The following is a 25,252-nucleotide window of genomic DNA, read 5'->3' as shown; positions in this document are numbered from 1 at the left end:
ATCCACCTTATAGTCCAGAGACCTTCTCTCCTCTTCGCCCAGCACCCCATCCTCTCCCCAGCCCTGCCTTTGGGCTGTCCCTTCCTGCAAGCGCGTCATGGGAAGGGGGCTGGCCTCCCTACAGGGGGGAGGGCTGCTTCCAGCATCAGCACCAGGGAGAGCTCCCTTTCAGTGGGTTTGCTGAGCCACGCCATCAGCAGGGGGAAGAGCTGGGGGTGGAGCGGATTTTCGGGAGGAGGAGGTGGGGCGGGGAGGAGAATATTCCGTGGTCAGGGGGGCGCACCGAGCTTGTGATCTGGGGGGCAGAGGAGGGGCTCGGCTGGCGGATCCCGTCGCCCCCGGCTCTGGATGGAATCGAGCTGTATCCAGTCTGCCATGGCTCTCGGGCTCTCCTCCAAGAAAGCCTCTTCCAGGAACATCGCCGTGGAGAGGAAGAATCTCATCACGGTCTGCAGGTGAGGGGGGGGTCTGCGGGAGGGGAGGGACGTGGGACCCCCCCGGGCAGCTTCACGAGTGGGGGAGGAGGGAATGAGATGGGGGAAGAGATGCAGCTGGGGGGGTGGGTGGGATCATCCTAGGTGCAGCTTGGAAGCAGAAATATGCTCCCTGGATAACTGATTTTGGGGGGGGGGAAGAGGGGCTATGGGGGGGCTGAAAAGAACTGGAGAGAAGGGAGGGTCTGAGGAGGATGCAGACGACTGGCTGGAAGGGGGGTGGTGAGGCTGGCATCGGTGTGTTACTGAGCAGTATTACTGGGGGGGGCTGTTGCAATGGGGGGGCTGCAGCTGGGGGGAGGTGATAGGGTGCAGTGCTGTGTATTAAGCTATTGACTCTTGAGCCCGGGGGGGGGGGGTGATGATGATTGATTACTAATTATGGGGGGAGGGGATGATCCAGGATGAACAAGGGAGAAAAGCAGCTTGTAGGAGGAATGGGGGGGGGGCACTTGCTGTTTTGTACCCCACACCCCAAGGGCCGGGTTGGATGAAGCCAGGCCCCGGGTTGGCCAGGTGTGGGCTCCAGGAAGTGACGTCATGGCAGGCCTGGCTCAAGCATGTGGGGGAGGGGAGGGGGTTGTCATAGCAACACCCTTTCTGGAGCAAGGACTCTGGGCTGAGCCCTGCCCGGTGTGGGGCAGTGCCCCCCTCGCCCCATGTGTTACTGCCCTGCAGCCCTGGCTCCGCCGGCTATTCCCTGAGCATGAAGGAAATAGCGTGGGAAAGAGGGAGGGATGGGGTCTGCTAATGGGCCGCACCCTGGGCTGGCCTCTGTTTCTCCCCCCCCTCGGCCCTCCCAGCTGGGCCCTGGGCTATGATCGGGCCTGTACCGGGTCCCAGTGGGGTTTCAGGGTGAAGTGACCCGCCTCTATGCCAGAAGGAGGAGGGGGTTCAATTTTCTCCACTCAGAGCCTCCTGAAAGTGTCTCCTGCCCTATGCATGGTGCTGGGTGACCCTAAAGACCTTCATTGGCAGCCATCGCCAGTACCCCCCCACACACACCCCGCTGCGGGAGGTCACAGCTGGTGCTCCGGGTCAGCAGCCGGTCAGCCCTGGAGAGCAGGATGGTCCCTGCTGGCCTTACCACAGGCCCCTGCCCTGCTCCGGCTGCTGCACTGGAAATGGCTAGCCCCTCAGAGGCCATTCCCGAGGCCAGGCTCCCCTTGTCTTCATCAGGAGCTCTGGGGCTGCAGTTATTCCCCCAACATAGTGGGGGGCTTGACTCAATGCTGTGGGGACCAGTCCCTGGGGGAGAGATGGGGCCCGGAAGATGATGTGAGACGGTGCGGTTGGACCCCTTCCCCCAGGCTTGGTAAATGGGACGGGAAAAGCTTTGAAGCAGTCCAGGCCCCACTGATTCAAGCACTTATTTGGTGGGGGGAGCCCCCTGAAGAAGGGATGGCTTTGTGAGCAGCAAGGGGGGGGGTTTTCTCCCCACCCCAGCAGTGCTGCTGGTGTCTGGTCTTGTCTTTTTTTCCAGGAGCAGAACCACCCAACCCTTCTCTGGGAGTCTGCGTGGGCAGGTTCACTGTCACTGGGGAGCGGTTCTGCCTATCTCAGCAGAGCTCAGCACTGCGGTAGCTGAGCCCCTCACAAGCTTTACTGGTCCCTGTGGGGCTGGGCAGTGCTGTTCTCCTCCTAGTAAAGATGGGGGCAGCGAGCCGTTAAGTGACATGCCCAAGGCACAGGCAGGCTGCAGCAAGAGCCAAGAAATGAACCCAGCTCTCCCAAGTCCCAGGTTAGTCCCCTCAAACAGGACAATCTTCCTTGCTCCCTCCCGGTGAACCCCCCCAGATTTTCAAGCTGAGCCTCACACCTAACTGGCAGCTGCTTTTGACAGGGGCAGTTGCTCATTGTTAATACCGTGAATGGCACAACTGCTGGACTGAGAAACGTCTTGCCTGGGGAATGCTGTGGTCACTAATGAATGAAGCACCGAGGTGGATGCTCCTGAATTCCAATTCTGGCTCTGCTGTGCTGGGGGACCTTGACTTTTCCTTGCCTTTGTTTACTCATCTGTAAAATTGGGATAATAAAACCTGTCTCCAAGGGCTACAGATCACAACGCTTGGGTCCAAGTGCAATAGGAGGCATCAGGGTTAGAGTCCAGCAGGGTGTGATCCTTGCAGTTTGATGGATTTCCCAGGTAGTTCCCTCTTTGCAAAATGTGTATGTCTGGTGGTAGAATTTGTCTGAAATGATCATCCGATGGCTGCTGAAGAGGGGAGTATCCATCTAGTTCCTACTGAGCAAGGGACCATGGCCAAGACACAGCCACTGCGTTGGCTTTTAATGGATCCTCATGTGGGCCATGGGTTGAATTGGTCACCAGGCTGAGCCATGCTTTCTTACTGGGGTTCCTTGTGGTCACATGCGCAGGTGGCCTGTGGTGTACCCTACTGGGCTCAATAGAGGAGGGCACTGAATTAACTGGTGGCATATGAGAAAGGAGAGAGAAGCCATCTGGCTCCCACAAGCCATGTGGCTCAGGAGTAGGTTCTTGCTCTGGGATGCTAGAAAGGCTGTGTCTGAGATCTGCTTGGATCAGTACTGAGTGTGCTACTCATGGTGAACAGTGTGGAGAGGCTACCAAGCAAACCTAGATAGGATCTGTAAAAAATAGTGTAGCTCATTGAAGAAGACTAGGAGCCCTTATAATGGACATGATAGCAACATCAGTGTGGTCCAGTGAATGGGATACTGGCCTGCTGGGAGCCAGAAGGACTGGCGTCTAATCCCAGCTCCACTGTCTGTGTGACCTTGGGCAATTCACTCCCACCCTGTGTCTGTAAACTCCCTGGGGCCAGGGAATGGACTCTCTCAACAACCCCGTGCACTGGGATTCCAGTTAAGGTCTCCCAATGCTGTGTGTGTGTACACATTCTGTGACAAGGTCGGGCCAGATGGCTACAGGAGAGGGATCCTATTGGGATCCAGGAAGTGGGTGGGCAAAGCCCGCCCACTGCTAAAGGATCTCACCCCCCCCCCAGCTTAAGAGGGGGATCCACAGGACCTGGACACCATATGAGTATGGGGGACAACTAATGGAATAACAGGGACAGGAGTGTGGTCAAAGGGTCAAACAAAGGGGAACCAGATGGGGATACTGAGCAGAGAACCCCGGACAGCGCCCACTGCTCCTCAAAGGCATCAAGGGAGTCAGTGGATGCCGCCCAGAGGAACTCTGCCCTGATAAGTGAACGGACAGAGGATCAGAAATACAGGAGAGTGATAGAAGGCAGATATATTAGCCCCAGGTTAAGTAGGTCCCTTTTCTGTGGGTAAGGTAACAGGGAAGGTTCTGGAACCAATCAAGAAGACAGGCTGATGAGAACACCTGCAGCCAATCAAGAAGCTGCTAGAATCAATTAAGGCAGGCTAATCAGGGCACCTTGGTTTAAAAAGGAGCTCACTTCAGTTTGTGGTGTGTATGTGAGGAGCTAGGAGCAAGAGGCACTAGGAGCTGAGAGTGAGAACGCGCACTGTTGGAGGACTGAGGTGTACAAGCATTATCAGACACCAGGAGGAACATCCTGTGGTGAGGATAAAGAAGGTGTTGGGAGGAGGCCATGGGGAAGTAGCCCAGGGAGTTGTAGCTGTCGCACAGCTGTTCCAGGAGGCACTCTAGACAGCTGCATCCACAGGGCCCTGGGCTGGAACCTGGAATAGAGGGCAGGCCTGGGTTCCCCCCAAATCCTCCTAACTCCTGGTCAGACATAGGAGGAGTTGACCTGGACTGTGGGTTCATGAAAACTGCCAAACTGAGGGCTGCCATGAATCTCAGAGGTGAGCAAGTCTGCCAATAAGCGCAAAACCCACCACGGTAGAGGAGGAATTTTGTCACAATACGTACTACTGTTGAATGTTTGAGTTCAACAGCACAGGACCCAGGCCAGAATCTCCAGGTTGCCACTGTTAACCTTTGCCCAGGATGAAAATTGGCCCCTTATTCCTGTTCTGCTTTCTGCCTCTGTGACAGTGTGGGAACAATGATAATACCTTGCCTCTCACTCCACGACACCCCATTGACGGTCCTTGTCCAAGACCTTTTGAAAGCCTACATCAGTTAGGGGCAACCAGTTCTCCTCTCTCCACTGCTTTTATTAAGTTGGGGATTGGCCCTGCTTTTGACTTAGTTGGGGATTGGTCCTGTTTTGAGCAGGGGGTTGGACTAGATGACCTCCTGAGGTCCCTTCCAACCCTGATCTTCTATGATTCACAAAGTCAAAGGATTCTAAGATGTCAGACTTACTTTTCTTTTGCAGAAACGGAGCGGGTGAGATCCGGCAAAGCACTTCCCTCTACTCGTGCAGACTGTCCCATTGGCATCAAGGGGGCTACTCGCATGCTAGACATTAAGTGCCTACTTAAGTACTTTGCTGGGTCAGGGCCTAAATCGCTCATCCTGCAACTAGATCTCTGCAGCTGGCTCAGTGGCACCCCACTGGCACCAACGGAGCCCATGTGGGTGCAGGTGTCTAAATTACTCCATTCCCTGAGAGGGAATAGCAGGCTGTTCTCTGCAGGGCTGTGCGCTCCCACAGCTCTGATGTGTAATTACAGGATATCGCTACCAGTCACTTAACGTTGCATCCAGCTTCTTGGAGAAGTGGCATCTTATTTTGCTGCTTTTATGAATGTCAGTTTCTCTCTGAGTACCATTTCTCCCCCCTTCCTCCCCCACCATGAGCACTAGATAAATTGGTTTGATCAGCTCAGGCATGGGCTCCTTGGGGGGCTAGTGTCACAAAGGATGCCCTGATTCAGCAACACAAGCGGCTGCCTCCGGCAGCGTGGCCAAGCAGACAGAGATGAAAAGCTCCATTGTCCAATCCTGTTAGCGTCTTTATTCCCCCCTGATGTATTCTAGCTCTGGTGAAAGGTTGCCTGACATCCTCAGGCTGGAGTGGGGGTGGGGGAGAGACAGGAGGGGGATCTCATGGGGTGAGAGAGCCCAGCCCCCATGTGAGATCAGGCTGACACTAAGCAGCACCCTGAGGAAAAGCACAGGGCCATGAGACTCAGAAAAGGGTGGGTCAAGTGGGCTGGGCTAAAGAGAGCTGGGTTCAGGTCCCAACTCTGCCACAGCCTCCTTGGGGAAGTCACTCCAGCTCTGTGCCTCAGTTTCTCCATCTGTAAAATGGGGATTAAAAATACTCCCTTCTTCTGCCTTCTGTCGGGCTAGTTAGTCTGTGAGCTCATTAGGGCAGGGCCTGTCTTTCACTTTAGGTCACTGCAACACCTAGCACAACACAGCCCTGATCTCCCCTGGAGCTGCCAGGTGCTACCATAATATAAATAATCATTTTCCATAGGAAACTGTGTCTGAAGGGGAAGGGCTGGGCTGGGTGGTAGGTTACTTATTTGCATTTTACAAACTACAGATTTCCAGTAGGTAAAATGGCCAAGTTTAACATGTTGCATGATTAGCCTTTGGAACTCACTGCTACAGGATGTCAGTGACTTAGTAAGATGGGCTTTTAAATGTGTGAGAGTTGCAGCAGCAGGAGAGTAGCTAATGTAAAAATGGCAGTAAGGGCACCCTGTACAGCCCTTAGACAGCACAAGAGAGAGCCTAAAGCATGAAATAAGCCTCAAGCTCCTCAGCAGGTGGGTCACTTTTACTGTCCCCATCTGCAAATGGGGAAACTGAGGCACAGAGTGAGGAAGTGACTTGCCTAGGTTCATACAAGGGCAGAACGTAGAATAGAACCCAGGAGTCCTGATCCCAGTCCCCTATTCTCCCCACCAAAGCATATTTTTCCCAGAGCTGGAAACCAAACCTAAATCGCTTGACTTTCAGTCTGTCTCTGATCACTAGACCGTGCTCCCTTCCAAAGCTAGGACTAGACCCTCGGAGCCCCAAGTTCCAGTCCCCTGCTCTATTTCCACCTCCCACACACACACTGTCTGTGCCCCCAAACCAGTCAGTCTCCCCCTTACAATATCCCTTTGATTCAGTGCCTAATTGACACCTGTCTAGCAAAAGCCCTTTGCGGGGTTTGAAATGTCAATGATGCCATCTGAAACCAAGAACAACTCCTCCTAGCCCTGCTCCTCCACTCCTGCCAGGGGCCTCAGGCCTGATTCCATTTGCTCTGTGCTGAAAAACAAGGCCCTGAGAAGGCCTGAGGTCCGCTGGGTGCATAGATGTCTGAAGAGCCCCTTGCACCTGGCAGATGTCTCAGTGCGGCGAGAAGAGGCAAACAGCGTGGTGGGGAAGGAGAGAGCGCTTCTGCTGGCAGAGCTGCGTTTGCAGCCACTGGCTCCATTTGCAGGTGCCCATCAAGAGTGGGCTAATAGTGTGACTCATAATAATCATAGATGTGAGTGAAAACAACGAGGAGTCCTTGTGGCACCTTAGAGACTAACACGTGTATTTGGGCATAAGCTTTCATGGGCTAAAGCGCACTTCGAAAGCAAACATCTTGGATGCAGGACTCCTGGGTTCTAGTCTGGGCCCTGAAGGGGAGCATGACATAGTGATGGGGGAGAGAGGGGTGCAGCATTCCTGAGTTCCCTTCTTCACCCTCACTGATTCTCCCCCCCCTTTCTGTGCCTCAGTTTCCCTATCTGTTAAATAGGCCTCTTTAATCGGAGGCCTAATTCATTAGTGACTGTAAAGCACTTTCCTGCGTGATCCTGAGCTGGAGACAGGCATGGGCTTATCGTATCTGTCCACAGGAGAGCATGCTGCCTCTGTCCACGTGCAGATGCTCTTTAACGGCTTCCTCACCAGGGAATCGCACCACAGATCATGAAATCGCATCATGGCAACAATGGATACGCAAGGAGGAGGGTGTGTGGGGTTGGTGTCCCAGGGTGCATGCTCCCCGATGGAGACGGTGAATCAGTGTTCTGCAGGGCTCCATTGTACCAGGAGCTGTACGTGCACATAGTGAGAGAGACCCACCCTCAAAGGGCTTTCAGGCTAAATAGACAAGGTAAAGAGGAGGAGTTCCACCTCCTCATCTGGAGTACTGTGTCCAGTTTTGGGCCCCACACTACAAGAAGGATGTGGAAAAACTGGAAAGAATCCAGTAAAGGGCAAGAAAAATTATCTGGGGGCTGGAGCACCTGATTTATGAGGAGAGGCTGAGGGAACTGGGATTGTTTAGTCTGCGGAAGAGAAGAATGAGGGGGGATTTGATAGCTGCTTTCCCCTACCTGAAAGGGGGTTCCAAAGAAGATGGATCTAGACTGTTCTCAGTGGTACCAGATAACAGAACAAGGAGTAATGGTCTGAAGTGGCAGTGGGGGAGGTTTAGGCTGGATATTAGGAAAAACTTTTTCACTAGGAGGGTAGTGAAGCACTGGAATGGGTTACCTAGGGAACGTGGTGGAGTCTCCATCCTTAGACGTTTTTAAGGTCAGCCTTGACAAAGCCCTGGCTGGGATGATTCAGTTGGGGATTGGTCCTGCTTGGAGCAGGGGGTTGGACTAGATGACCTCCTGAGGTCCCTTCCAACCCTGATCTTCTATGATATTCTAGAGGGAAGCAATAGTAGTCCCTAGTTCTCTATTGATGAAAAGTGTGATATAAGCTCCAAGTGCTTTACAGAGGAGGTCAGTATCATTACCCCCATTTCACAGATGGGAACACTGAGGCACAGGGAGCAACTTGCCCAAGCTCACCCAACAGCCCTGGGATTGAACCCAGCTCCCACGACCCCCAGTGGGGTGTTTTATCCACTAGGCCACACTGCCTCACCCAAGGTCATACAACCAGCTCAGTGGCAAAACTAGGAATAGAAAAGGTTTTCTCACCCCCCCCACCCCCATACAGGTTTTCTCACCCCCCCACCCCCATACACACACAAACTCACTCTCCTGCTGGTAATAGCCTATCCAAAGTGACCACTCTCCTTACAACGTGCATGAAAATCAAGGTGGGCCATTTCCAGCCTCTACGTAAAAGAATAAATGGACACAAATCAGATGTCAAGAATTATAACATTCATAAGCCAGTCGGAGAACACTTCAATCTCTCTGGTCACGCAATCAGAGACATGAAGGTCGCTATCTTACAACAAAAAAACTTCAAATCCAGAGTCCAGCGAGAAACTGCTGAATTGGAATTCATTTGCAAATTGGATACTATTAATTTAGGCTTAAATAGAGACTGGGAGTGGCTAAGTCATTATGCAAGGTAGCCTATTTCCCCTTGTTTTTTCCTACCCCCCCCCCCGGCCTTCTGGTTAAACTTGGATTTATGCTGGAAGTGGCCCACCTTGATTGTCATGCACATTGTGGGAAGAGTGGTCAGTTTGGATGAGCTATTGCCAGCAGAAGAGTGAGTTTGTGTGGGGTTGGGGGGGAGAAAACCTGTATTTGTGCTGGAAATGGCCCACCTTGATTTTCATGCACGTTGTAAGGAGAGTGGTCACTTTGGATAGGCTATTACCAGCAGGAGAGTGAGTTTGTGTGTGGGGTTTTTGGAGGGGGGTGAGGGGGTGAGAGAACCTGGATTTCTGCAGGAAATGGCCCACCTTGATTATCATACACATTGTGAAGAGAGTGGTCACTTTGGATGGGCTATTACCAGCAAGAGAGTGAGTTTGCCTGTGGGGGGGCAGAGGGTGAGAAAACCTGGATTTGTGCTGGAAATGGCCCATCTTGATGATCACTTTAGATAAGCTATTACCAGCAGGAGAGTGGGGTGGGAGGAGGTATTGGTTCATGGTGTCTGTGTATATAATAATGTCTTCTGCAATTTCCACAGTATGCATCCGATGAAGTGAGCTGTAGCTCACGAAAGCTCATGCTCAGATAAATTGGTTAGTCTCTAAGGTGCCACAAGTACTCCTTTTCTTTTTGCGAATACAGACTAACACGGCTGTTACTCTGAAAACTAGGAATAGCACCCAGCTCTCCTGAGTCCCGGTGCAGCGCTGGAGCCACCAGATCATGCTACAGAGCTGCTTCTCCTTACTACCTTTCAGAGATTCTCCCTGAGGGTCCTCAACAGGAAACTCGTGTCTGCCTCCCCTGCATACCTGTCTGATTTTTTTCTCTCCGGTAGATTTTCCGTGAAGACCCTGCTGGAGAAATACACCACGGAGCCCATTGACGATTCGTCAGAGGAGTTCATCAACTTTGCTGCCATTCTAGAGCAGATCCTGAGTCACCGCTTCAAAGGTAAGGGTGCGTGTGCTCGTGTGGCCTGGCTGGGCTCCCTGCAGCGCGTTTGGATGTGTGTGTCTGTGCATGCATACATGTTAACGCACTTCTGCAATAGGAGACCTGCCTATGGACGCACCTACCGTAAGCACAAGTTTGTACATGTCCGCTTCCGTGAGCGTTTGTGCACATAGGTTGCATGCACGTGTGTAACTGTTGGATGCATATTTGTGTGCAATTGTCTGCATCCAGGTGTGCAGAAGTTTACTCCTATTGACTGTGTGTGTGTGTGTGTGTGTGTGTGTGCGCGCGTGCAACTGTTGTATGCATGCATCTGCTACCGAGGACGTCTGGGGCCTCCAGCATTGGCCACCGTTTGAGGCCGGCTGGCCCCCTGGACTGCAGGGACCTCTCCTGGTCACAGCCCAGCTTTCTCCTCCTCTCTGCCCCAGGTCCCGTCAGTTGGTTCAGCTCCGATGGGCAGCGCGGCTTCTGGGATTACATCCGCCTGGCCTGCAACAAGGTCCCCAACAACTGCGTCAGCAGCATTGAGAACATGGAGAACATCAGCACCTCTAGGGCGAAGGTCAGGCAGGGCCCCGGGCGGCTGCTCCCCCGCTGTCTAAGCCAACAAGCTGGGCGGGTCCCATCAGGGGAGTGGGGAAAGCAGTAGACACCTGGGAAGGGCAGAGAGCCCATCTCAGTGGGTCTAGCAGAGTCGCTGGGCCAATGGGCCCCTGCCACTCCTAGGCAACCTGGAAACAGACACCAGCTAATGGGGCAACCCCTGTGTCCATCCTTCCCAGAAGGGTCTCTGTCTGCTGCATTTGAAGGGGATGGTCGCAAGACACTAGCTTGTGCCCAGAGGCTACAGTGATGGGCACCCTGTGCTGGCTGGGTGTCAGTGGGAATAGATAGATTGAGTGGGTGGGTGGATGTTGACACTAGAGGCAGATCCTCCTAACCACCCAGTGCCTTGGGCTCATCTGTCACAGGGCCGGGCCTGGATCCGCGTGGCGCTGATGGAGAAACGCATGTCGGAATACATCACCACTGCCCTGAGGGACACCAGAACCACCAGGTGAGCAGCGCGATGCCCCGCTGGCGGGGTGCAGAGAAGCCGTTTCTCCCACAGCCAGGGCGAGCCCGAGGGAGCCCAGTGTTTGCCCGTCTTGGGGCTGCATTGGTAGGAAGAGCCTACGGGCCCCATCCACAGAAGACTGTAGCAGGATGGGCTTCCTGTGGAGGCTACAAATCCCCATCACATGTTGCTGGCCCTTGGTCTGAGCAGTAGGGTTGCTGTGTGACTCACGTTTCCCAGCCTTGGGGTAAAGGAGGACCCCATCCCCGCTCCTCCTTGCCCCTCACTGGCTCAGTCCACTCGCTTCCTGAATGGGAGCATGGGAGCTCATGAAAATGCTCAGGTGAGAGGCAGGCACCTCGCCCTGTGGCATGCAGCACAGGGCTGCCTGGGGGCACGGCGTAGTGAGAACAGCACCTTTTGCATTTACGATGGATTTCACGGGCCGGCGCAAGGGCACGGGCATGAGTGAGATCTCTGGGGGTCGTGTCGCAGCGCTTGGCTGGGTCTCCAGGGCAAGGCCGCGTGTGAGTGGACCAATGCCAGCGAGACCCTGTGGAGCTCATAGCAGTGGGCAGGCCCGTCTGTGTGGTAAGGCTGTGTGGGGGCATGCGCGGTGTTGCTGGGTGTGCTGCGGCCCCCTCCCCAGGGGTAAAGGTGTCTGTCCTTCTCCGCAGAAGGTTTTACGATGACGGGGCTATCATGCTGCGAGAGGAGTCCACCGTGCTCACCGGGATGCTGATCGGCCTCAGCGCCATTGACTTCAGGTAGGAGTTGCCTGAGAACAGTTCCTCTTGAAGGGGGGTATGATGGCAGGCCCTAAAATCATGACTAGTGTGGAGACAGTGAATAAGGAAGTGCCATGCAACACAAGAACAAGGGGTCACCCAGTGAAATGAATGGGCAGCAGGTTTAAAACAAACATAGGGAAGTACTTCTTCACACAACGCACAGCCAACCTATGGAACTCCTCGCCAGGGGATGTTGTGAAGGCCAAAAGTATAACTGGGTTCAAAAAAGAATTTGCCATCAAAGGACCTATCCTCCATGAGCTTATTAGCCAAGATGGTCAGGGACACAACCCCATGCTCTGGGTGTCCCTTAACCTCTGACTGTTGGAAGCTGGGATTGGACAACAGGGGATGGATCACTCAATTGGCTGCTCTGTTCATTCCCTCTAAAGCATCTGGCACCGGCCACTGTCAGAAGACAAGATACTGGGCTAGATGGACCATTGATCTGACTCAGCATAGCCATTCTCACATTGACTCAAAATCTCAGAGGTATTTTTAAAGCACCCATTGCGCAATACCTAGAGCAGTGCTGAATGACCACCTTAGAAAACCTAGAGGGAGACAGACCGACCCACAGGGACAATGCACATTTCTCATATTGAGATCCAAGTACTCTGTACTCAGAGCCAACCGGGGCTCCTCTGTCAGGGCTAAAGAATCACACACAGACCCACTTTCTACAAACACCGAACAAGGGACTTCATTAGAATTACAAAAACCACTCAGCCCAAAACCTACATTAAAAGAACACTATTAAGGTGGCAAAAAAGTTAGGAAATGCCAGAATTAAGATTGCCAGTTTAACCTTAATTCAACCCCTTTGTGTGTACGTATTAGGATAGTCTTTAATGATGTGATTTCAAGCTATTTTTCCCACAGGACCCCTGGCTCATTCAGTGCACAGGCTCACTCAGTGGGTGACATCCATGTACTGCATCCTATTCAAACCCCGCTCTGAAGACCGCATTATTCATTTCCTCCTGGGCGTTTTGCCACTAACGCATCCGAGTGCCTCACTAGTGTTATGCTCCCAACACCCAGGTGGGATGAAGGGTGTTGTTATCCCCGTTTTACAGATGTGGAACTGAGTCTCGCACGTCTTCCAGTCGTTTTGGGTGCCTACTTTGAGACGCCCACGATGTGATTCTTTTTGGAGTATTTGGCATTAGATAGCACGTTACATGTTCAAAACGCAGCTCCCACTGTCTTCCATCGCAGCTGATAACGTTCAGCACTTCTGCAAATCGAGCCCCAGAGTTCCAAGTCAGGCCCCTGCAAAAACACGATCTCATAATTAGTGAAAAGCTGGGCTTAAGTAACTCGCTCAGCATCACACCAGGAACAGGGCAGAGGGAGGGACAGAATCTAATCCTCCAGAGCAACATTCAACTGCCTTTAACCAGACCATCTTTTCCCTTCCTGCAATCCCTTGCCTCCTTCACTACACACCTTCCGACTTCTGCAACCAATGAGGCCGGGCCTCTGTATACCACAGCTGCAAAACCCTGGTTCAACCCCAGAGCAGGTCCAGTGTACTGGAAAAAATAACATGATCATGTCATTTAAAGACTGTATCATCATTCGTGCTCCTAAGTGGGCTGAAGGGAGGTTGCACAGACAACCTTAATTCTGGCATTGCCTAATATTTGAGTGCTTGACTGTGTAACTTTAATAATGGTGCTCCGGGTGGGGAGAGAGAAATCGGGAGTGGAAGTTGGCATGGGGGACAGAGACCGGGACTGGGAGCCAAAGGAGGGAGACGGGGACTGCTTGGGAAAGCGATTGGGAACCAGTGGTGCAGATGGAAGGAATTGATGGAGCGGGAGACAGATCTGACACCCCCATGGGTCATCAGCAAGTGGGGACCGTTAGATGCACCACACAGATCTCTGCAACTTGAGTTAACAGAGTAGCTGACAACAGTAGTAGATTGTTATCGTCTCTGTGGATCCACACTATAGTGAGATGGGAGAATTTCCCAGTGGGGTTCACAGATATTTGCTGACAACGGAGGAATGGTGGGACTCCGGGATCTTGGGTTCCATTCCAGGACCTGCAGGGCAGTGTGCTCTAATGGGCACAGACTCTTCTGCCTGTCCTCCCCCCGATTACCCCCCAGCATGACCCCATCTGCCCCATCCTCTCCAACATGTCCCTGTCCTGCCTGTTCCCCACCCTGGCTCCTTCTCTCTGTCCCAGTCTCCTCACCTAGCCAATCTGTCTCCACTCCTCAGGCTTTCCATCCCAGTCCCAATCTTCCTGCCTAGCACGTCCTAGTCTCACCCCTCCAGGTTCCTTGTCCCAGTCTCCCCCCAACTCCGAGTACTTGTCTCCCTGCCCAGCCATTCCCAGTTTCCTCCCCCAGTTCCTTCTGTGCAGTGTGTTTTTGCCTAGCCAGTCTTAATTCCCTCTCTCCCAGTACCTCATCCTGTATAATACCTCTCTCTTTCCACCCACCCACCCCACCCTGGCCTCCAATCACCGCCACCCTCCCCCATATTCCCAGTCCCCACTGGCTCCCAACCTTCCTCTCTGAGCTCCTTGTCTAATCTCAGTGTCCTGCCCTTCCCCCCACAGCTTCTTGGCCCAGTCTCTTTGCCCAGCCAGTCCTAGTTCTCCCCCTTCACCTCAGAGCCTTGACGGATCTGTCCCCCCCCCCACCTCACCTCCTTCCCACTGCCCCACTGGTTCCTAGCCTCTTTCCCAAGCAGTCCCTGTCTCCTTCTTCTTGCTCCCAGTCTCTGTCCCTGACTCCAACTTCCACTCCCGGCTTCTCTCTCTCCCCCTCTCCCCCCCGCCCCCACCCAGACTGCCGTCCCAGCCAGGTTCCTCATCTCCCCCTCCCAGCCCCCGTCCCAATCCTCCCCGCCTATCCCCTCCCTGCAGGTCTGGCTCTTGTCCCCTAACATGGTCCTTTATGCTTCGGGCCAAGCAGGAGGGTCTCTGAGAGCACAAGAGAGCCTGGCTCCATGTCTCAGTTCAGAGATTACAAGGCCAGAAGGGACCATCTCGTCTGACCCCCTGCATAACTCAAGCCAGGGAGCTTCCCCCAAATAACCCCTAGAGCATAGCAATGGCCTGGAACCACAGCTGCAATTGTGAGGAAAGTCTTGCAGCCCTGCCTGGCCCGGGGCTGGAGCCTGGCCTGGGGCTGGAGCATGCCCAGCGCGGATGGAATCTCTGTGGAATTTAGCTGCTCGGATCTAATCAATCTGTACGCTGCATGCGCAAATGGCACTTTGTCAAAGGCTTATCATTCTTAGAAATGGCTGAACTGGTCTGCCGAGAACCTTCCAGCCCCACTCCTGCCTGGCTTCCTGCTCCGGACTGAGGAAAGAGTATGCGTGTCCTCAGACCTACGCTGTCTCCTATTGCATAGCTTGCTAGCGAATGTTGGTACTGAAGCAGCCGTAATCTTGCCCCGCAGCCGGCACTCCTGCACCACCACCCCCATAGCGCCCCCTGCTGGGAGAGGCTGAGAATGGAGCAGCAGGGATCTCCCCCCACTGCCGCGCTCCTGCCCCACCCCTACAGCACCCCCCTGCTGGGAGAGGCTGGTACTGCAGTAGCTGGGAGCTCCCCCCTCATTCAGTGTTCTTGCACCGTCTTCTACACGGGGAGAGGTTTGGGTGTGTTGCAGAGGGGCCTGTTGGTGTCAGTGAGCAAAAGCTCTCCACTGTTCTCTACAAACAGTTCCTGTCTCAGACCTGACACACTCACTACACCTAATACACCACTTTCATGGTATCGAAGGGTAGTGTGTGAGGTCTCCCCTGAAAGCCTGTGACTTGCCAAGACTCCTAATCCTTGTGAGTTGTGTGTACGGGTGCCACCCTCCAGGAATGATGTAACTTCACTGAAAACTATGCCTTATGGGCTTGGAGTAGAAGTTAGTCAGCGGGGAATCCAGTGACGGCCTATTCAAGCAGGAGGGAGTTGTCCCCCATCCCTGGTCAGCCAGAGACCTAATGCAAGGTTCGGTTGTCTACCCTTGCCTAGAGCAATCAATGGAAAACCACCAAAGCCAAATGCAAACAATCCAGACCCCCCATGGAGGTAAAAAGAAATATTAGAGCAGACGGGATCACACTGCTTGTCAGTAAAGACAAAAGGCTGGCTTGGTGGATCACAGGGTGGACAAACACCCTCTGCATCCATTCACTGAGGAGACCTCTTCTTGAGTGGAGTGTTTCACAGAAGATTGGATCGTGGGCCCTGGGAAGCCAGTCAGCTCTGCGGGACAAGGGGGAGGAACCTACTGTATTAACTAGGAAAGGGAGCTATTCGTAAGTGTAGGCCCTAGTGCGTGTTCTGTGGTATTTTGTTTTATGTATTGTAACCATTTGTTTCTCTCTCTCTCTCTCTCGTTCCCTGGTGGAACCTCTATTCTTTCTTTCTTTTGTTTTATTATAAGTGCTCCATGACGCTCAGGAGCAGTGATCTAAGGTTAAACTGGGGTACACTGTTCCCTTGGGGGCAGAACTGGGATTTCTGTGAGTAACCAGGGGCTGGGTGTCCCAGGAACACGTCAAGAGGGCTCAGAGACTGGGGTGCACTTCTTGTGACAGGGTTGGGATACACCAGAGGAGAGGGCTTGAGTGGCTGACTGGCTGGTGATATTAGGCAGCTGATGTCCAGGCGTCAGAGAAAAAGAGGGTGACTCTCACTCCTGGGTACCCCAAGAACCATGTCAGGATAGAGTTAGAGCCACAGGAAAATGTTTCCAGCTCTGACCCCAGGAGCTGTGGGGCAGTGTTGATCAATTGGTTTTGCCTGAACTCCTCTTTCTCATTGTGTCTTTCAGTTTCTGTTTGAAAGGGGAAGTGATGGATGGGAAAACCCCTGTGGTCATTGACTACACCCCGTACCTGAAGTTTACACAGAGGTAACAGCTACTGTATCATCCACCCAATGAGCCACCCACTGTCAGTGTGGGGGGCACAGCACTCAGCTCCCATTAGTGGCACCGACAGACCCCAACCGGGGTCAGGGCCCCATGATGCTGGGTGCTGCACAGACGCCTGGTAAGAGACAGTCCCTGCCCCAAGGAGCTTACAATCAAACAGACAAGTGGTGGGAGAGGAAAGTGGAGGCCCAGTGAGTGGAATTGACTTGCCCACAGCAGAGCTGGTAACGGAACCCAGGTCTCCCGAGTCCCGGACGATGGTGGTAGGCACTGGACCATGCTAAGACCAGCCTCCCTCTCCTATTGACTCCAGGGGGCTTTGTTGTTATGTAGATGGATCTGTACAGCCCTTTGCCCTCCCACTGTGCATCATTGCACACGGAGGGGATGCTGCATCCTGACGCCTGTAGTTATCAAAGCCGAAAACCCCCCTCGGGGGGGTCTGCAATTGCGTAACTGCATCATGCAACTAAGAACCCCCAGACTTGTATTTACAACCCGAGACCTACCCTGTCACTAAGGATTCTGGGTAATGTAGTCCAGTTTCCTGTACCAAGCACCACAAGCGCTCTCGCTAGGGGGCCGTGAGAAGACACGGTGCCCGTTGCTACAGTGCTGTCACATACATCTACCCAGCACCTGGGAGAGGCGCTGAAGAGCAGGTCGGTGAGACTTGCAAACTGAGAGAGGGTGCAGAGAAATAGTCCCAAGGGGTCGAGAGAGAACAGTTGGATTTCAGCTTGGAAAAATGAGAGCCGGCACGTTCCAGGGGGAAATGATCCGAGACTGACATTCAGCGGCCAGGAGAACCATGGGAAAGAGTGATGCAGAGAGAGCACTAGGGGGCGACAGAGAGCAAAGGTCAAATTAGGCAATTCAAAGCACTGTGACAGCCAATATGCTTAGGGTGACCAGACAGCAAGTGTGAAAAAAACGGGACGGGAAGAGGGGTAATAGGAGCCTATATAAGAAAAAACCCCAAATGTCGGTACTGTCCCTATAAAATCGGGACATCTGGTCACCCTGAATACTCTCTTTGGGACAGGGGCTTACACTGTGTTTGTACAGCACCTAACACAAGGGGCCTCGTCACAGCTGGTCCTTAGGCACAATGGGATTAATAATCAGGCCAATGCTATTTTGGGGTGTCTGGAGGCAGGAAGGTGATAGTCCCTTGCTGGAGGGTGTTGGGGTGATGTCGCTGGGCACATAGCTCTGAGCACTCCATAAATTAGAGCCACGGCACGGATTAGACGGGCCAGAGGGAGTGACTTAGGGGCAAGGTTGACCTACAGGATTTACATTTCCATCTCTCGAGAGCTCCCAGAGCAGCACCTCTGGGGTGAGGGAACCTGCCCACCACTCAGCACAGGCCAGGGGGAGGAAGGAAGCAAAAATGCCACCAGGGACAATGGGGCAAACCATTCGGAAAAAGTGCCACGAGATCTTTCCCATGCGTGCCGAGCCATATGGATGCGCTGGACAGCTCCCCGCGCGGCACGCTGAAGGGAGCTCAGTCCAGCCCCTGCAGGATGGCAAAGTGCCAGGCTCTGACCCTGTTGCCGTGATTCCATTTACTGCGCCAACCTGCCCAGAAGAGGCACATTGGGGCTAGAACCCAGGGGTCCGGAGGTTTGGCTCCAAAACCCAGCTCTGATCTGCTTGCCACAGAGGAGAGCTCTTATTAGCTGGCAACAGTGCTATGTTCTTTAGCGTCTCTTTGGGCCCCTCAACACTCTCCCTCCCTCTCCAGTCCTTGCCAAGCTGTCCATTCAGGCAATTCTCCTGCTGCCCAGGGGAGGAAATCAGGCCAGACAACAATGAGTCGGAGCCATGCTGTTCTCTGGGTTTCGTGCCCCCTCCACTCGCTGAGCCTCGCTCCTGCTCCCAAGACACCCCTGACCCTCCCACCCCAAATTGGGGCAGGCAGGGAGCTGCCTTCTCCCTCTGAGCCCCTGGTTCTCTGGGCAGCTATGATTACCTGAGCGACGAGGAGGACCGGAGGAGCGTGGAGAGCAGCACAAGCGAGGAGAGCTCCCCCGAGCACCCCTACCAGCTGCTGGTCACTGACGAGGACAGCTGGTACAATAGGTGGCGGAAGATGGAGCAGAAGTTCCGCATCGTGTATGCGCAGAAGGTACCCGGGCATCAGGCTGGGGCGGGGCCCCCGCTGCTCCCTGGCGGTGACGATTGGGGGGGGGGTTGGTTTTGAGCCTCCGTCCTAGATATGTGGGGCTGGAAGGGACCTCGAGAGGTTGTCTTGTCCAGCCCCCTGCGCTGAGGCAGGGCCAAGTAACCCCGGGGGAGCCCTGGTGCTTCCTGCATGGCAGATCCTAGGCCCAGCAGCACCGGTGACCTTGACCTCCCCCCGCGCCCACCTGCTCCCTCCCAGTCCAAATGGTGCTCACCCTTCCCTTCCATGCATGGTGCTGGGGGGTAAGGCTCCAGCCCTGCTGCCTGGGGCGGGGGCTGCTGCCCCAGGAATGCTGCAGCCTCCACTGGGGTGGTCCTGGCATGCATCCTCTCTCTGTCCCTACTGCCAGATCCCTCCCCTGGCAGAGCTGGGCTGGGCACAGTGTGCCACACCCCTAGGTGTGCATCCCCAGGCCCCGCCCCCACCTGCGAGCTCACTCCTGCCCCGCCGGGCCTGATCCCTGCCTGTGCCCCAGGGGTACCTGGAGGAGCTGGTGCGGCTCCGGGAATCCCAGCTGAAGGACCTGGAGGCAGAGAACAAGCGTCTACAGATGAGGCTGGAGGAGGTGAAGGTGCAGAACCAGCTGGAGAAGAGGGAGCTGGAGGGCGTCATTCTGGAACTGCAAGAGCAGCTGTGAGTCCATCAAAAAAACCCTGCCCCATGCAGGGAGGAGCTCTCTCCTCCCCTTTCTCCCCCCAAGCTCCCTCTACCCCACACTGGGAAGGGCTCTCTCCTCCCCTTCTCCCCCCCAATCAGCTCCCTCTGCCCCACACCGGGAGGGGCTCTCTCCTCCTCTCCCCCTGCATCAGTTCCCTCTGCCCCAGAGTTCCCGCCACGCCCTGCATGCCACGTTGTATGTGGCTACTAGCCCTGCTGGGAGGCATGTAGGGCTCTGTTGTGTTCCTGGTGCCGTCTCTCGGGGCAGGCCCTGGCCCGCTGCGCATCACAGCCTCCCCTCCTCCTACTCTGCCTCCAGGACGGGCCTGATCCCCTGTGAGAACACCCAGCTCTCCAAGGAGATGGCCACGCCGCTGGTGAACCAGTGGCCGTCGCTGGGGACCCTCAATGGGAACAAGAGCGGGTCGGACGCCAAGCTGTTCAGGAGGTGAATCCCCAGGGAGGAGACACAGCGGAGCCGGGTCTGGGTGGGGGCAGCGGGCAGTGCAGCTAGAGGAGAAGCTCGAGGAGGCAGGGGCTGGTCTGTACGAACCTCCCACCTTCAGCTGCTGCTCTGAGCCTTCTGCCAAGGCTGCATGGGTGTGCAGGGTTCCCGAGGAGATGGGGCGGTTGGGGCTTCTCTTTCCAGCCCTGTGGGGCCCAAGTGCATGCTGTGTGTGTGTGTGTGTGTGTGTGTGTGTGTGTGTGTGTGTGTAAGATCCGACTCCATGGCCCTGAAGCTTGTGTAAAACCCTGCTCCCCCAGGGAGGAATAGGGGAGTTGGGTGGGGAGTGGGGCCCAGAGCCAGCAACCCCATCTCCTGCCAGCAGAGGGGAAAAGTGGCATCCCAAACCAGAGGCCTGGCTGGTTTGTTCCAAAATCCTTCCTAGCCTGGGGGTAACTCAGGGGCTGGTCTAGTCATCCACGGATGGAGGCCGAGGGGCTTGGGGCCTGACAAACACCAGAGAGAACCTCCAAGACTGTTAGGCCAGATGGAACCATTATGACCATTTAGCCTGACCTCCTGCAGGACATGAGACCCTCGCCCTGTGAGTGGTCTTCAAGCCCATATCTGGTGGCTGAGCTGGAGCCGAGCTCTTAAAAAGATTTCCAGGTTTGATTGAATGACTTCAAGCAATGGAGAATCCACCATGTCCCCTGATAAGTTGTTCCAGTGGTTAATTAACCCGTTAAAAATGTGTGTGCAAGAAAGAGAGAGAGAGGATCTAGATGGTTAGACAATGAGAAGCCTAGACGGATGGAAGGATGGATGGTCAGACGGCGGGAGGGAGGAGCCTAGATGGATGGAAGGATGGATGGTCAGATAGGGAGGGGGAGAGGAGCCTAAACAGAGGTGTGGTTGGATGGACAGATGTGGAGTGAATAGGATAAGATACTCAGCTCGGGATGTCTCTCTTCCAGAACTGGGGCCACCCTCCCCACACCAGCTGTGTGTTGCACATGGCCCTTGCCTCTCTGGGAGGCTGTGACTGTTTGCTGGGGGCGGTGGGGTTGGGAGATTGATAATCTCACCCTCTGGACGTAATTGCTTCCGCTTCTGCTAGTTAACAGGGATTGGGCAACAGGGCCCAGCTGCGCTACGGTGACTTACTGCCTGAGAGCCGCCCCACTGCAGCCTATGGGATTACAGCCATGCGTAAAGTTAGAGCGTGTGCTTGTCTGGATCAGGGTCCCAGACCAATGCAACCCCGCCAGGCGCAGTGGGGCCCCACCAGCCAGTGGCCGGAGGGACTCCAGAGGCACCTAGCCCACACGGCTCCCAGCGCACAGGGCTCGGGGAGAATTTGCAGTGCAGGGTGGGAACCGAAAGGCTCTGACGCGGTCACCAGCAGCAGCAAGAACTCCTGCGGGGGGATGTGCCGGTGGCGGGGTTTTGAATGCTGCTCGGGCTCCGCCGGGCTGGGAGTAACAGGGCGCTGTCTTCTCACAGGCACAGCTTCATGAGCACGGATCAGCTGTCGGCGGAGATCAGCCTGAGCTCAGATTCCCAGAAGCTGGGGGAGGGCAAGCAAGAAGGAGAGCCCTGGGGGCCATTGGGTAAGCCCACGGGCCCGGGGAGCGGGTTGGGTGGTTGGAAAGGCCAGCCACCTTTGGGAGGGCTGGGAGGCAGAAGTTATCTATTAATAGATGCCTGGGGTAGGAGGAAGACCCTAGCACCTGTGCAAGAGTGTACAGCTGGGGAGGGGCAAGTAAGAGAGGCCTGGGAATTTAGAGGTGAACCTGGAAATGGAACCCAGGCATCCTGATTCCCAGCTCCTTGATCTAACCCCCAGGCTGCATTCTGCGGTGATCAGCCACCATGGAGCTAGACAAATTTAGATGGGAAACAAGGTGTACATTTAGGGTAATTATCCATTGGAACAACTTACCGAGGGTGGTGGCGGATTCTCCATCCCTGGCGATATTTAAATCCAGACTGGATGTGGTTCTAAACCATCTGCTCTTGGAATTCCTTGGGAGGAGTTCTCTGGCCTGCATCACGCAGCTCAGAAAAGGTGATCACGATGGTCCCTTCTGGCCTTGGACTCTATGAATCTGTGTTACTGTAGGAGGCTGGCTTGGGGCAGTTCCTGTAGGATGTAGAAGTTAGAGCCAGGGGAACTAGGAGTCAGGCCTTGGGGGAGCACTCCCTGGCTTTCAGAGGGAGTGGAGTCTAGTGGTGAGAGCAGGAGACTGGGAATCAGGGCTCCTGGGTTCTAGTCCTGGCTCTGCTACTGACTTCCAGTAGGATTTTGGACAAGTCACTTAGCACCTTGTCCAATCTCCCCCAAGAAAAGTGCACAGGGATTTTTGAATGGCCTGGGTTGGGCAGGGCCCCTGCTCTGACCTGCCCTCTTTCCATTCCCCTCCACCCTGCAGGGAAGGACCCCACCCCATCCATGCTGGGGCTCTGTGGCTCCCTGGCCTCCCTCCCAAGCTGCAGGTCCCTGGCCAGCCTGAAATCTAACGAGTGCCTGGTGAGTGACAGCAACGAAGCCAGCCCCGCCCACAGCCCCAGTTGAGACCTGGTGGGGCGCCGCTCGTCCTGGGATCAGCGTGTCCCACCGGGGAGCCAAGAGGCAAACCAAGGAGCTGCCACCATCTCGAACCAACGGGACCAATGCTACAGACGCATGGACCTTACTGAACCTCTTGAGGGGCTGGGGCAGCCAGCCCCACCCCTGGCTGATTCGCTGCATCCTTACAGATGTGGGCCCCATTCCTACCGAGGGACGCTTAACCAAGTACATGATATCCTAAGCTCGTACGGAGCTGGAAGGATCCCAACGCACTTTGTGAAATGTGCCGCATAGAGCAGGTCACTGCACCTGACTGCAGAAAGGCAGCCACCTCTGGGATGGACCAAGGCAGCTGTTTAACCACCGTGCTGCACAGCAGCTGACGGACAGGGAGTGAAGAAGGATCCTGCACCTGACTGAAACTGCAAAGAGGGGGGAGGAGTTGAGGGGGGACCAGGACATAAATCCTGCATCTGGAGCTTTTGCTTGGCTGGAAAGGGTGAGGAGTGGAGGCAGGGTGGGGCACTGTCACAGGGCCATGGCCTCCCCTTGGGGCACGCCCTTGACAGTATCCCACCCTGGGGACTTTATCGCTGCTGCGGAACCAGCTGATTGGGACCGAGATGCCTCCTCCCATCAGGACACTGTATGGCCCCCTAAGCGCATGAGAAGCTCAGGGCAGGTAGCTTGGGGGCTGGGGAGGGGGACCGTGGGGCAGCGGAAGGGCTGTCAGCTCTCACCTGCTTCCTCAGCCCCTGCACCGCAGCCTTGGACTCTAGCGCCCTTCTGCCATGGGCCGGATGCTTTGACAAAGTGGCTTTGCAGCTCGAGGGGCTGTCTGCCCTGCGGAGGTGAGACCCCCCCCAAACCGCTCCCTCCTCCAGTTTTGCGGGCCCCGTCATGCCCAGCTATTATCCCCGCCTCGGTGGGTGGGATTCTGCCTCCTCCGTCACCCACGTCCTGCTGCTGCCGTGCGTGTCTCGCTCCTGAGCGCCCCCATCCGGGGTGTGTTGTGCACCCTTGGCCGGGGAGAATACCCCCACCGCACCCCTGACATTTTCTAGCCCCGGCTGTGGGGAGGCCCTGTCGAAGCAAACAGACAATTAAATGCAGATATGAGCTGGGTCTGATCTGGCGTGAGGGGGGCTAGGACGGGGGTAGGGGGGCTGATCACAGGTTCCACAGTCAGTCTCCATTGTTTTTAGTGTCGATGTGACCCACCGGTCAGCGCCCCCCGGTGCCTGGGCGTCTCTTACAGCCCCGGAGAGACGCGTTCTTTAGCTCAAGCTCAGAGCATGGGCGTGGAGCGCTGCAGGGCTGGTTCAATCGCTGGGCGGTTGGCCAGCTGGCGGTCATCACAGATAGAGCTCGACGCCCACACCCAATGCCCTGGCACCGTGGGCCCGCCGAGGCTCCTGTAGCTGCTGGAAACTGGCTCCATAACGAGAGAGTTGCAGGGGGAATGTTACAGTGAGAATTTGAGTCGTGACCGCTCAGGCAGGGTGCTCCAGGGGTCACGGAGGTAGGCGCATGCACCCACCCTTCGAGCCTGGCGCAAGGGTGCCCAGCGCCTCAGCCCCTAGCCACCGCGCCCCTCTCCAGCACAGCCAGGCCATTCAGATACAGCTCCTGATTTTGGGAGCCCCCCCCACCCCCCAAGGTGCCTTGTGGCCTGATTTTCAGAGGGTGCTGAGCCCCCGTGCCACTGCTCGCAAAGGCCTGTACGGTCAATGGGAGCTAGCGGGGCTGAGCACCAACGCAACTTGGGCTCCTAACGAGCTCTCACGGTGGGCACCTGCAGGCAGCAGCCATTTGGGGGCCACGTTGCCGCAGCCTGCAGAGGTCCAGGTGCAGCTGCCCTCCTGCCTAGAGCTACGCCTCTGGGTGCCACCCTCCTGGGGTTCAGCTGACAGCGGCCAGCCCTGCGAGCCTGGCTCTGCACCGCAGCCTGCCGCAGAGAACCTGCAGGACGTGCCAGCTATGGGCATGTCCAAGCTTGGTGCCCTTGGAGCAAAGGGGAAGTCGGGCGGGCCCGGGCGCTGTCCCCATTAGTGTGTGAAGGCAAGGAGCTGAGGCGCTCTCCCTGCGTGAGGTGCAGGGCTTCACCAACCTCCCTCTCTGGGGTTTTTCTCTGATCCAGCCTTACGGGGGGGGACGCTCCTGCCTGCTCCCCTCTGGTGCCTGTGGCATACAGGTAAGGGGTGTTTTGGCTCATCTGCCTCCTAGTGCAGGTGGAAGGAAATGAAGGAGCTGAGCGGCTGGGGGCACTAATGGAGGCTCTGCAGTGGAGGATGCTTCTGGGAGTCAGACAGGGTGCGGGAATGACCCCCGGAGGCTCCGGGACCGTTAGCCGTGGCCATTGCCAGCTGGCTGCCCGCAGGCGCAACCAATGATGCGAGAGCTCAGCACTGGAGCAGCATTCCTGTAAGGGGGCAACAAGCTGCGAGGGACAACCCTGGGGCAGCAGCCTTCGACCCCCTTCATTAGCCAGGGCCCGGCAGGGAGCTGCTGAGAGGAAGACGTTTGCAGAGAGCCAGGATTCCTCGTGCTTTGTGCAGGGTGCTCATATTCCTGCAGGCTGGGGGTGTGAGCCCCTCGCATTGCTCTCCAAGCTCAGGCAGGAAGTAATGGAGATGGGGTCCATGTAGATACAGCAGAGCTGCAGGTCAGGACGCCAATGACCAGGCATCGCAGGGATAATAACCATGGGCAAGGTAGGGGCTTCACGGCTCCACGTTCCCCCATGCCAGCTGCAACTGAGCAGGAGGCACTGGGGGGGACACAACTGGAAAACACGATGGGCAGAGAGCAGTCCAACTCTGGGCTTGGGAATCCTGCTTTTCGGCCAAGCGCTCCCACATCCTAGCCCCTTCCCCTCCAAGGTTGCAAGGCCCTTCCCGGCAAGCCGGTGAGCGGCACAGTCTCTCATGTGAGACAAGACAGTATCACCCCCCCACTGACTACAGCAGGGAAACTGAGGCAC

General features: G+C 55.6%; 1 protein-coding gene across 6 annotated transcripts; it reads left to right on the top strand.

The window, feature by feature from the left end:
• The first annotated feature begins 279 nt into the window (after nucleotides 1-279).
• On the top strand, nucleotides 280-23,388 carry RUNDC3A (RUN domain containing 3A). Of its 6 annotated transcripts, none has more exons than XM_074940748.1 (12): nucleotides 280-455; nucleotides 1,978-2,235; nucleotides 9,520-9,635; nucleotides 10,070-10,203; nucleotides 10,613-10,698; nucleotides 11,379-11,465; nucleotides 16,297-16,377; nucleotides 18,370-18,535; nucleotides 19,068-19,225; nucleotides 19,569-19,697; nucleotides 21,201-21,307; nucleotides 22,130-23,388. In XM_074940748.1, exons 1-12 carry the CDS (start codon nucleotides 349-351, stop codon nucleotides 22,270-22,272), a joined length of 1,572 nt encoding a protein of 523 aa, XP_074796849.1. In that variant the 5' UTR covers nucleotides 280-348; the 3' UTR covers nucleotides 22,273-23,388. The 6 variants fall into 6 exon arrangements, with proteins under 6 accessions (XP_074796849.1, XP_074796848.1, XP_074796850.1 ...); XM_074940747.1 differs by having other exon boundaries at nucleotides 283-455; nucleotides 11,376-11,465; XM_074940749.1 differs by lacking the exon at nucleotides 19,569-19,697 and having other exon boundaries at nucleotides 284-455; nucleotides 11,376-11,465.
• The last annotated feature ends 1,864 nt before the right edge of the window (nucleotides 23,389-25,252 follow it).

This window comes from Natator depressus, chromosome 27 (assembly GCF_965152275.1).
Source record: "Natator depressus isolate rNatDep1 chromosome 27, rNatDep2.hap1, whole genome shotgun sequence".
NCBI lineage: Eukaryota > Metazoa > Chordata > Testudines > Cheloniidae > Natator > Natator depressus.
The sequence above is the reverse complement of the archived record's forward strand: the minus strand, read 5'-3'. Positions and strand labels throughout refer to the sequence as shown.